Here is a 12,539-nt window from a genome sequence, read left to right as displayed (position 1 = left end):
AATAGGATTTGTACATGTTTAAGGAAAAGTTACGTGCAGAGCATAGTAGTTTTTCCAACTAATTAAATAATGAAAGAAAATTCATAACCTTACATAATAGTACAATTTTAGATGTGTGGGAATTTATAACTAGAGAATTTTTCATAGAGAATTATTATTTTATGAAATAGTTGAATGATATATGCATTCTTCTTAAAAATAGTTCTTCATGGTGGCAGTGGTTAAAGTTCTATAGTTGAACCATATAGCAGAATGTCCACTCAATGAGACATTAGATTATTTAGAAGAATTCTCTTTAGAATTTTTATGTCTAGTTCTAGGTTGAAGATTTGGGGAAGAGTTTTTATAAAAATCTATTTCCAAATATTTTTCCTTTACGTATCTTTTACTTACATGGATTGATCTTGATAGTTTGGAGCATTCACAATAGCTGTTTTCCTTCAATTAGGAAAGTCTGCCTAGGCACAATTTGGACTTTGATTTTTTGAACTTACACAACTTTCAGATAGGTTATAATTCTATAATGGGGTGCAATTCAGATCTCTTTAGTGTTTTCCTACTGCTCTCAATTTCTCTAAGGACTGCTTCCAGTCTTTCTGTCATATAAGTTTTCATTCATTCAGCACACCTTTATCAAGGTATGTGTAAGGCATTGTGCTGTAGACCCTGAAGTATAAAAGTACTTCATGACATGGACACTGCTTTCAAGATAAGTATAGTATAAGTGAGGTCAGGGTGTAGAGTTAGCTCAGAGGAAGGAATATTATTCTTCCTTGAGGTGTTGAGGAAGATGTAATGTTTGTAAGAGATGCTGAGTAGGAATTTCTTTACAGGGGAAGAGTTTTCTAAGAAAGGAAGGAGAAATAGAACATGGTGAGTTTCAATCTTAAGACATTAAACTAAGGGCTAACTATGTCTTAAGATTCCTAATTCAAATTCACATTCAAGAATATTCTTTATTATTTGGAGTTTCCATTTAAAATGCATATCTAAGCACAAGTAGAGAACCACAGAGCCACTTTCAGGACAGGTGCTTAGCAGTCATGTCTGCTTACAAATGATTGGCTTGCCACCTACCCAGGCATTCTCATTCCTCATGGATCAACAATTTTTCATATTTGCTTGTATCCTGAACCTTCAGTTAACCAACTTGTTGTTTTATCACAAATGAATGCCAAAACTAACGTACTAAATATGAAATTCAGTTTTTTAATCCTTAGATCTTCAATCGCTTTTGTCAGTTTCACACATTATTAACTTGCCTAGGAATCATAAAAAAAATATTTAAGTATAGAACTATTTAGCCTAGTTAACAAGTACATTTTTGCTTGTTCTTTATGAGTTTTTACTTACTCTCTTTTCCATTAAGAACTGAAACTACTGGTACAGAATCCTTTTTCTTCATTCTGATTATAGCTTTATTTTTAACATGGTATTTGACAAAATTCTACCCAGTTTTAGGAACAACTGTAGGAACCATTATGATATAAACAAAATGTGGTTTAAGATATGTGTCTTATGATCAGTCACATTACCTCATATTTGGACTTCACTTTTTTTGGTGATGAGTTGCCAGAGGCAGTTCTCCTTGAAATACTGAAGTATTGGTACTTGTCAGTGGTAGGGAGTTGAAATCTGAATTAACAAAGGTGAAGCTCAAAATGGCATGTGACTGGTAGAATGTCACAAAACTCCTAAGTAGCCACAAAAATAACATACAAATAATTTTTCTGTAATCTCTTTTGTTTTTATCATAGATTTATATCTATATTCTCAGATTTTACTAGGAATAACCATGCATGTTAAGAAAGGAGGAGTTTTGTTCTGTTTTACTGTTCAAGTATCATTGAGAGCAAGAAATACATCCACATAGGCACACAAGACATGTTGTGTGATTTCAGGTCCATATTATGTCACTCAGTAGTAAAGAATCTTACAGGTTGAAAAGGAAATTCCCTATGTCTACATATGTAGGGCTTTTAATATATATATGTCTCAAGAAAGGAATTGTTTTGGGACAGTCCCAATCAGATGGAAAAGTGTGATGTTTGTTATAATAGAGGAATCTTTGAGACAGATGCTTCAGAACTATGGTTATGGTGGTTTTTATTCTTGAACCAGCCAAAATATTTATTCTTCAAAACATTGTATTTAATGGCAACCAGTCCAAGTGTCGAGTTTTCTTGTACATGTCAAAGATGTTCATGTTTCTAAGATAACCTCATGTTAAAAAGATAGAATGAGTTGCATGAATTATAACTCAGAGTACATTTTGGCCAGTATTAAGAAATGACCTCCTTCTGCCACAGTGATGGCATTGAATACTGATAACACTTAAGGCATGGAAAAATTTTAGTTGTTTGACCTGTATTCTAATTATATCTTGAAATTCGTACTAAAAATTATAAAGAAGTCTTTTATTACTTTAAGTCATCTTTATTCTATTTCGAGAATAATATATTATTTTCAAGATGAGAGAGAAGGTATTTTCAACGTGAGAAAAGTCTGATTCAGTGTCAGTTTTTAAACTATTATGATATGTGCATTACTAGAACATTTAAACTTGTCTGTTGAATTTCTGTATTTATATGTCTTTGTATAACTTTTTTTAAAAATGCAGCTTGTGAGTTTTTTTTTTTTTTTCCCCTCCAGCTTGAGTTTCTTAAAATGTTATGTTCTGGTGTACACCTGAAACTAAAGTAACATTGTGTGTCTACTATACTTAGATATTTTTTTTATTTGTGTTTAACAAATAGAATGCTTTTTTGGACCATAGGACTTAATGGTTGAAATTTGAATATGATTATCTCAAAATATATTGGTTATGATATCTTGACACATAATACTAGCACTTATTAAAACTAATTGGTTTTTTTTGTTATTTAGTTTGTAATGTTGAATTATAGTCAGCTTCAAAACCGTGTGTCACTTTGAAAATAACCATTGGTCTCTGTGTCAGGGACTTAAAAAAATCTAAGCAGAGACCCTCTACAAGGCAGGTAGTGGATTGAATGAAAGTGAAGCAAAAGCATGGGAAGGTTGTTTGTTTGCTTTTTGTTTTTTTTAATAGTTATTTATTTTAAGTAATCTCTATACCCATTGTGGGGCTCAAACTCATGACTCTGAGATTAAGAGTTGCACAAAAGCATGGGGAAGTTTTTAATAAATACTGCCTTTCTTTGGCTTAGTATTCAGGTAAAAGTGCTTGAAGAAACTTTTGAGATTATTCATTACCAGCTAATATATTTTTGCCTCATCTAGTAATAATTCATTCAAGAAAAGTTTAAGTACTCTGTACTAAACATTGAAGGAAAAGAGTAAAAAAAAAAAAAAACTAAGAGGATAAAAACATTTGTTAATATAGGGGAAAACATGTTTTATTAATCGTGCATTTATTGTACACATGCTGAGTGCTGGAAATAGACATGTAATTGATATTATGGCTCCTGCTCTCATGAAAGTCTCAGTCCATTTGGCAAGACAGACAAACTAAAAATTGAAATTATACTATGTTATAAAGTAAGTGCTATCATAAAAGTGAGCATTATGCATTATGGAAACACTATAAGGAAATATAGGAATACTTCCTAAACAGGATGCATGACTCTTGATGCTTTAGTAGAAGTTAGTAGGACAAAGAAGGTATATTTCACATAGATGGAGTGATACTGCAGATTTACAGAGTGAGAGATTGCATGGAGGTCAAGGAACCATAAGTAATTAAATGAGGCTAGGATGGAGTCAGACAAAGGGACTAGCAAAACCTGAGGCTACATAGGAAGCAAAAGACACTCTTACAAAAATTTGAGATTTTTACCTGAAATTGCTATTAAAGGATTTATAGCAAGGAAATGACATGATTAGATAAAATTTTAGAAAGATCACTCTAGATGCTACTGGAAAGCTACAGAATTTTCAGTTATATTTGGAAGCTCTTTGCAAGATAAGGATACATGTAAGTAAGTAAAAAAGTTCAAAAAGTATTTGTGTTTGTACAACTTGGGTCTTAGTTTGGTCAGACCATCAATTAGGTTCTTTGTATAATGGTATTGCAGACAGTAGTGGAATATCATAAACTTCGTATAACTGAACTAATCAAAGACAAGGATTTGAAAATATATATATAAGGATTTGAAAACTTATTGTTGGAAATGCTGTCAGACCACCTCCCCTTTGCCTCATTGACTATATAGTGTTGATCCTATTTGTACTAAATCAGATGATGCTACTAAGTGATGGCATTTAGTGTAGCCATGGTGTATTCTGGGTTGCCTGACCCTACCTCTAGTGCTGGGTTTATAACTAAAAGAACATATAATGGAAAAGGAAGAGAGAATGAATCTCAAAAGGTGTGTAAGCTTATGAAAGGTTGAAGTATAAAGAGTTCAGAAGTTTGAAAGTATCCTTTCCCAAATTGCCTCCTACACTGTAACCTACCTATCTTCCTCTTGCTCACCTTAAAAAATGACTTGTAAATTACAGTGAAATCTGTATAGTCTACCCCAAACATTTTTTACTGTTTCTATATTGCTTTCATTGCCTGAGAATTATAGAATAACAGATTCCACATTGTAAATAGTTCTCTCTTTTTGCCTTATGAGAGGGGCCATATTACCAGTTTGAGCCGTATTATTTTTATTTCATTGAAAATATCAAAATAGATATTATAGTAACTAGATTATACATATATATATTACTTCAGTAAGTATAAATTAATTCATATTTGATACCACAGAATAGAACTTTATGATTTAATTCAAAAAGACGAATATGCCTAATTCTGAATTTTTACCAAACAGTACATGGTATATAGACATAGTTTATGGTACTCAAGTTATTGGCATAAACCCAGCAGACTGAACTTTTAATAGCTACCAAGACTTTAATCCCAGACTCTTAATCCAAATGAATGGTAAACAAGCTTTGAAAAACCTTGATTTCCAGGGTGCCTGGGTGGCTCAGTCATTAAGCATCTGCCTTCAGCTCGGTTTATGATCCCAGGTTCTGGGATCGAGCCCCGCATGGGGCTCCCTGCTCAGCAGGGAAGCCTGCTTCTCCGTCTCCCACTCCCCCTACTTGTGTTCCTTCTCTTGCTGTCTCTCTCTCTGTGTCAAATAAATAAAATCTTTTTTAAAAAAATCTTGATTTCCATTCATATAAATTCGAGCTCTCACAAGAATGGATTTCGACTCCTTTAGATGCAAGCAGTTACCTTCACTTAAGTACCTTGCCACTTGACTCCCAAGACAAATGTCTTCCTGCAGCAAAAGAAAGTGACCTATAAGACCATATGTCTCTCAGTCATTACATATTCTATTTGATGATCCTAGACATCTAATTGATAAAGTAATACTGGGTTTATAGTTAAGTCAAATTGTATGGTATTATTGACTTAAAATTATTCATCTTGAGATAATATATTATAGAAAAACTATATTTCTGTCATCTATTTTATTTTAAATCCTAAATTATTTAATTCTAAGTAAAAATAGAGATGGAGAATTAACTTATTCATCGTTTTAATCTTGCCATAAAGGAAAATTGGATTATTATGGTATTGAACTTGATGATGTAAGAACACACTTAGTTAGAGTTCACATAACAAAAATTGGTTTCCTCAGGCTCAGCTAATCTGTACTGTCCCTTTTAAAAAATGGTTGACCAAATGGAAAACGTAAAGGCTGCTCTTTCATGATAAGGAATTGACAATGGAAGCAGTAAATACCTCTTTAAAGTTAATTTCTTGTTGCACTCTATCTCAGTTTTTACCTACTCAGGCTAATTTGCAGGTGCCTGGGATGAGTAGACAATCCATAATTTCTACCAATCAAGTAAAAGAAGGAAAGAAAACTCTGAGCTTCTCTCCCAGTTAACAGGTAGTTTGCTGTGGTTAAAATTAATGCAGATTTTACAGCAACAAATTAGCATTTTCATTTATTATAAGTAATTGATTTGAAATTTGGGAAATGAATAGTTGAGTGCATCATTTGAGTGTTTATTTGACTAATTACTTTACTAGTTCAAGAGACCATCATGTAAATTTTTCTCTGTATATTATGGCAAGTCAGTTTATTTCTCTCTTCATTTTAACATGTTTAATGTGTGGTTACTTTTACTTGAAAATGTGTTTTATTCTTTGCAGTGTTTGAGCAATACACCTCCACTTACTGAATACTTCCTCAATGATAAGTATCAAGAAGAACTGAATTTTGATAATCCCTTGGGAATGAGAGGCGAAATTGCTAAATCTTACGCTGAATTGATCAAACAAATGTGGTCTGGAAAATTTAGCTATGTCACGCCAAGAGCCTTTAAGGTTAGTATAGTAAGTACATTTTCTATTATGGCTGTGTCATCCCCAAGAGGACAAAAACAGGTTCTTTGGGGAAGGAGTGAAAAAAATCATAGCTGTTAAATTGATTTGTGGCCCTCCATAGAGACCCAGCACAAACAGATACACAATATATCTGTGCTGTTAAATTTTCTGGGTGGGGGATGGGACAGATGATTACTTTAAAATGTCCAAAAAGGTTCTAGGGGATGGGGAGGGAAATAATGAAAAGCTGGAAAACACTGTTATGGTACGAAGTGACACAAAACAGCAGAGCATATGCAGGTTGCTTTAGAATACAGTGCATATCTAAAAAACCTATGTAAATTTTTATTACAAATGTAAAGGCTAAATTTGAGCAGGTCATTGAAGTCTAATAACTCAGTTTATTTTGAGAGTCATTGTAAGTTTGAAATATTATTGAAATGAAACTAGTCTGCAAAACCAGCACTACATATTAATTAAATATTTTCAATATAATCCTTAAACTTTTAAGTTTATTCTTATTTGTGAAGTGGTTACCTCTTAGAACCAATAAAACCTCAAGTAATTTAGTTTGCCATTCAAATAAGAATTGAGCTGAAATTTAGTTTTATATATTAAAAAAATTTTTCCAGTTAAGATTTTTGTTTGTTTAAGATTTTGTTTGACACAGAAAGCAGGGAAATAATTTTTCTATTTATTACAGGTGAGTTCTGTTTTAAAGAGAATTAGCAGTTTTCAGTTGTTTTTTAACACAAACAAACTTAAATGATACTCACATAGGATATCTAGCAGGCAACATTTTATTAACTATATACTAGTTCTTAAAAAATACAACAAATGAAAACACTGTTGCATTTATGTATCTTCTTTAACTTTCTAAGCTTTGGACAACCTAGTTTAGACAAACTCTTTCTTAATCCTTACCCGTGATTCCAATTAGTTTTGTTTTACTAGATATTGTCTTAAAATTATGTGTAAACAGGGTCCTGGTATCTGGCTTTTTCTTTCACATTTCTTCAGTTTTATCAAAAAAAATACTAGTATTGTAAAGACTAAGAAAATTATATATAAACACAAACATTCCTGTTATCCCTGAGATTTATCCTCTTTTTACACAGAAAAACAAAATGAGAGCTTTGTAATTTTTTTCTAGTGACCCAGAAGTAATATTGAATTTTGAAGGTCTTTAGTATTTCCAAATCCTTTGTACAAAACTTTACTATATTATCTGTCCTCCGGTCTTATCTGTATTACAGATTAGTTACTTAAAAATGTTTATTTTAAAAATGTTTTTAAGATATGTAATTATATGTATGTATTTATATGTAATTACCATATCTGCAAATGACTGCAAAAGTGCCACAAGTTGATTTGGAGGTGACAAATAATTTTAGCAGTCAATGAATTTACAAAATATGGGATCCGTGAATAGTGAGAATCAAATTTTTTTAATCAGTCTTGTACCTATAACTGATTTTATAGTTTTGCTTTTCTTACAGACACAAGTAGGACGTTTTGCACCTCAGTTCTCCGGATACCAGCAGCAGGACTGTCAAGAGCTATTAGCTTTCCTATTAGATGGATTACATGAAGATTTGAATAGAATTAGGAAAAAACCATATATACAATTAAAAGATGCAGATGGAAGGCCAGATAAGGTAAATTTGATGATATTATTGTCACCACTGTTATAATAATGTTATATCCCTGTGTAATATGTGTGTATTTTTCTTACAGATTGTTGCTGAAGAAGCCTGGGAAAACCATTTAAAAAGAAATGATTCTATCATAGTAGATATATTTCACGGGCTTTTCAAATCAACTTTAGTTTGTCCTGAATGTGCTAAGATTTCTGTAACATTTGATCCTTTTTGTTACTTGACACTTCCATTGCCCATGAAAAAAGAACGTACCTTGGAAGTATATTTAGTTAGAATGGATCCACTTACTAAACCTATGCAGGTAAATCATGATTATTTTCTTTGCATTTCTTACTTTTATAAAAACTTGGTGTTGAGACCTTGTGGCTCAAGTATAATTCAATAATAAGTTTATTTGTGTAAGAGATTTTATACACTAAATACTTTGGAAATTTTAGTACAGCTTTTTAGAATTTTGAAAAGGTGAGGGATGTGTAAAGTATTATTTGTAAAAGCAAAATTCTCAAAGTCTTTTTCTTATGAAAGAAAAATGATAGGTTGTTCAATTTACAGTGTTAGGATTAAGTATGAGCTTACCAAAGATTAATAACATTATTTTTCCCATTTTCCAACTTGAACTTTAATGTTAATTATATATTTTTTCTAATGGCTGTTGGAAGTAGAACTAATAGCATACATTTTGATTCATGATTTGATAATAGTATACTTAAATACCTCTGATATTTAGGCATGTTAACTTGGAAGAGAAATGGAAATTTAGTTTGGCTATAAATACTTGCTTCACTAATGTTCTAAGCAAAGCACTATATTTTCTCCCTTCATTATCAGTTAATCCTTCTCTGACACCTGAACCACCCTTAAAAAAAGTAGTTCTTCCTCTTCTACCTTCAGTTCAATTCTATTATCACACTTAATAAATTTTGTTATAACCTTTGGTTTACTTATCTTTTCTCCACTAGACCATGAGTTCTTTGAAGATGGGGACTTTGTAAATCTTTGTATTTCCAACCCCCATAACTTGTAGTACTACTGATGCAGAAATATTCAAAAATTATATTCATTAAAATATGTGTTGGGCACCTCATGAAATTGTAAAGCTCTGTTTAACAAACAGGAGACATGGTTCCTACTTTAGAAGACTGTTTCCTGAAGATCTTTAGCTTAGATTCCAACCAGATAGTGCAGTTTCTTAGAGCATTGTAGTTATAAACTGAGTGGCTTTAAACAATAGAAATTTTTTTTCTCACAATTCTGGTGGCTAGAAGACTAAAATCAAGAGTACCAGCATGGTTGGTATCTAGTACAGACTCTATTCCTGGTTTACAGACAACCTTGTCCTCACTGTGTTGAGAGAGAGCACAGTGAGAGAGAGCACCTGTTTGCACATAAGCTCTGTTGCATCTCCTTATAAGGGAAGTAATCCCATCGTGAGGGCCCCACCTTTTTGATCTCATATAAACCACCCAAAAGCCCCCTCTCCAAATACCATTACTTTAGTGGTTAGGGTTTCAACACTAAATTTTAAGGGGACACAGTTCAGTCAATAGCAATATCACGAGATCTGTATGAAAGGTCTACTTTTGAGCAAAGTTAAAATCTTACCATTACTTCGTGTAAGTGTTTGGGTTTACTCTTAACAAGGACACCATAAATGAAGTGTTCATAATAAAAGTATAGTCCTTTCATTCAGAGTGATTAAGGTCTAGTAAAGACTAGTCATACACTTAATGCACATTTCCCCTATTTCTTTTGCTACTTTATATGTTTCCTTCATGAACTCATTGAACCTGATGCCTTCATGTCAATATCTCATTCAGTAGTACTGAGAATATTGAGCAGGGTCAGAAAAGGCCTGCTTTTATTTTTGGCCAGGGGAATATAGGTTCACATTTCTTTTTTTTTTTTTTTTTTTTTTTTTTTAATTTTTTTTTTTTTTAAGATTTTATTTATTTATTTGAGAGAGAGACAGTGAGAGAGAACATGAGCGAGGAGAAGGTCAGGGGGAGAAGCAGACTCCCCATGGAGCTGGGAGCCCCATGTGGGACTGGATCCCGGGACTCCAGGATCATGACCTGAGCCGAAGGCAGTCGTCCAACCAACTGAGCCACCCAGGTGCCCCTAGGTTCACATTTCTAAACTCACACCCTTTAATAAGCATAAAATTATTAGTATTCTTTTCAGTGGAGGGAAACAGTAACAATGCTAAACTACACTCGTACCTCCAGTTTGGAAATTTGTAAATATATGCCAATGAGTATAATGGAATGAGAGAGAAGCATAAACAATAAGTAAAATTTATCGCAACAAAAAAATAAATACACTGTTTTTCTACATTACATTTGTTAAAAACAGTATTCTCCCATGCTAGTAATACAAAGTAAACTTTATTACCTAGAGACAGATTGCATTCAAATTTCACATTAGCCTATAAGGCATGTACTGAATGTTCTCCCATAATTTGAGTTTTAAATTGTTTTCCCAGTAATATGAATTCCATTAGTATAGCTCTTTTTCTTTTTTCTTTTTTTTTAAAGATTTTATTTATTTATTTGACAGGGAGAGACAGTGAGAGAGGGAAAACAAGCAGGGGGAGTGGTAGAGGGAGAAGCAGGCTTCCCTCAGAGCTGGGATTGAGCCCAGTCCAGGACTCGATCCCAGGACCTTGGCAGCATGACCTGAGCCGAAGGCAGATGCTTAACTACTAAGCCACCCAGGTGTCCCAGTATACCTCTTTTTACACTTGGTGGCCAAAACTACAGATTTGTGGAGATTGGAGTCATGGTCATCACAAAGAATTGGGCATTTTTTTCCTACTTGAAGGCAGTAACAATTCAAATACAAAATGACGGGCTCATTAACAGTGTGCTTTAACCAGCTGGAGAGGAAAGGTAAATTAACCGAGTTAACTTACTTGATGAGTTGTCCCATCAATGAAGTTGATTTAGGTCATAATTAGTAATTGTATTGAACATGTATTGGACTCCCCCCATACTCTGCGAAGTGCTGGAAATCAAAGGTGTTCCTGGTTCTTGTTCCCAAGAAGCTTTTCATACAGTGTGAAAAATGCTGTGATAGTGTACTGTAGGAGTATACAGGAGTGACATACCCCAACCTACCAATACACCTGTGTTGAATCCTGAGGATGATTAGGTTTTAAGCGTGTGAAAGCTGGAAATAAAGACATTGTAGAGAACAAGAATGGGATATACAAAGAGCTAAAGGCAAAGAGGATGTAGCCCACATACGGAAATTATAAGTAGATAATATGGTAAGCAGAAGTGAGCTAATAAAGAAATTTGCTGCCATGAAAGGAAGTTTGGACTTCATCCTAAAAATGAGGGGAGCCATTAAAGATAATTAAATGAGAGATTACGTGACCGGATTTGTATTCGAGAAAAAAGACCCAGGCTAGTGCAAAGATTGGATTGGAAAAGCTTAGGTCAGATGTACTAAGACCATGTAAGTGAGTTTTGCAGTGATCAGATGATAAATGAAAAGGGCTTGAGCTTTTAAGATTAGTGTCAGGATGGCAGTTAGAAGAAATAGTTGAATACAAGAAGTAAAAACGTTTAAGTGCATTCAAAGATGATGCCAAGCTTATTGGGTTGCAAAACTGAGGAGACAGAGGTGCTATTTGTTTTAATGGGATATAGAGGAAGAAAGGTTTAGAAAGAAACCTGTTTTAATATTGGATATGCTGACCTAACATGACCTAAATCTGCATTAAGTATTGTACATGTTGAGGTGCATGAGGAAAATTTAGGTAGCTGGCATTGAGTTTCTCTATCTAGACTGGAGGAGAGACATCTGTGCTTGAGATAGAAAGTGGGCAGTGAACTCTATGAAAATAATGAATGTCTTAGAAGGATGAGATTCCTTAAGGATAGGGTGATCCTGTAATGTATCATCTAAACCAGAATTCTCTTAAAAATAAAAGGGGCCATTATTAATAATTATACTAGGACAGCAGGCTCATCCAGGACTGGCCAGAGCAAACTGGGGTATATTGTCACCTGTTCTAAAGAGAGCCTATACAGTCAAGAAGAGGGCTCAGGGGGTGGGGGAGGGTAGCGTCTGGGTGACTCAGTACGTTAAGCCTTTTATCATCTGCCTTGGGCTCAAGTCATGACCCCATTGTCCTGGGATCAAGTTCCACATTGAACTCCTTGCTCAAGGAGGTGCCTGTTTCTTCCTCTGCCTTCTGCTCCCCCTGCTTGTGGGCGTGTGCTGTCTCTCTCTCTCTCTCTCTCTCTCTCTCTCTGACAAATAAATAAAATCTTAAGAAGAAAAAAAGATTAAGGGTAAAATTCTAAAGGAATTTGACAACCTTGGTAATGGGTAAAAGAAAGAAATGAGGACAAAAGCCTAGGGGTGGATTGATAAGTGAATGGGAAGTGAGGAAGTTAAGATACTGTAGACATTACTTTTAGCAAGGTTATTTATAAAGCAAATGAGAAAGGGAGATAGAGGGAAGAGGCAGTGAAGGAGTGGTTTATTTCATTCTTTTTTCCTTTCTTTCTTTCTTTTCCTTTTTTTTTTTTTTTTTTTTTTTTGGAGAGGCT

The 12,539-nt window shown here is 33.7% G+C and overlaps 1 protein-coding gene across 8 annotated transcripts in view; it reads left to right on the top strand.

Annotated features, from left to right (window-relative positions):
* The window catches only part of USP15 (ubiquitin specific peptidase 15), a 118,623-nt gene that overhangs the window by 91,893 nt on the left and 14,191 nt on the right, over positions 1 to 12,539 (top strand). For 6 of the 8 annotated variants that reach the window (XR_009356628.1, XM_059184759.1, XM_059184758.1 and 3 more), the window contains 3 exons: positions 6,143 to 6,316; positions 7,816 to 7,974; positions 8,054 to 8,278. Coding sequence is in view for 7 of the 8 variants with exons in the window: in XM_059184759.1 (XP_059040742.1) it covers positions 6,143 to 6,316; positions 7,816 to 7,974; positions 8,054 to 8,278 (558 nt within the window). In the remaining variant the exon portion in view is untranslated. Of the gene's footprint in view, positions 1 to 5,789; positions 5,877 to 6,142; positions 6,317 to 7,815; positions 7,975 to 8,053; positions 8,279 to 12,539 lie in introns of those variants that run through there. The other 2 variants (XM_059184763.1, XM_059184764.1) reach the window with 2 other exon arrangements.

This window comes from Mustela lutreola, chromosome 8, assembly GCF_030435805.1.
Source record: "Mustela lutreola isolate mMusLut2 chromosome 8, mMusLut2.pri, whole genome shotgun sequence".
Classification (NCBI taxonomy): domain Eukaryota; kingdom Metazoa; phylum Chordata; class Mammalia; order Carnivora; family Mustelidae; genus Mustela; species Mustela lutreola.
The sequence above is the reverse complement of the archived record's forward strand: the minus strand, read 5'-3'. Positions and strand labels throughout refer to the sequence as shown.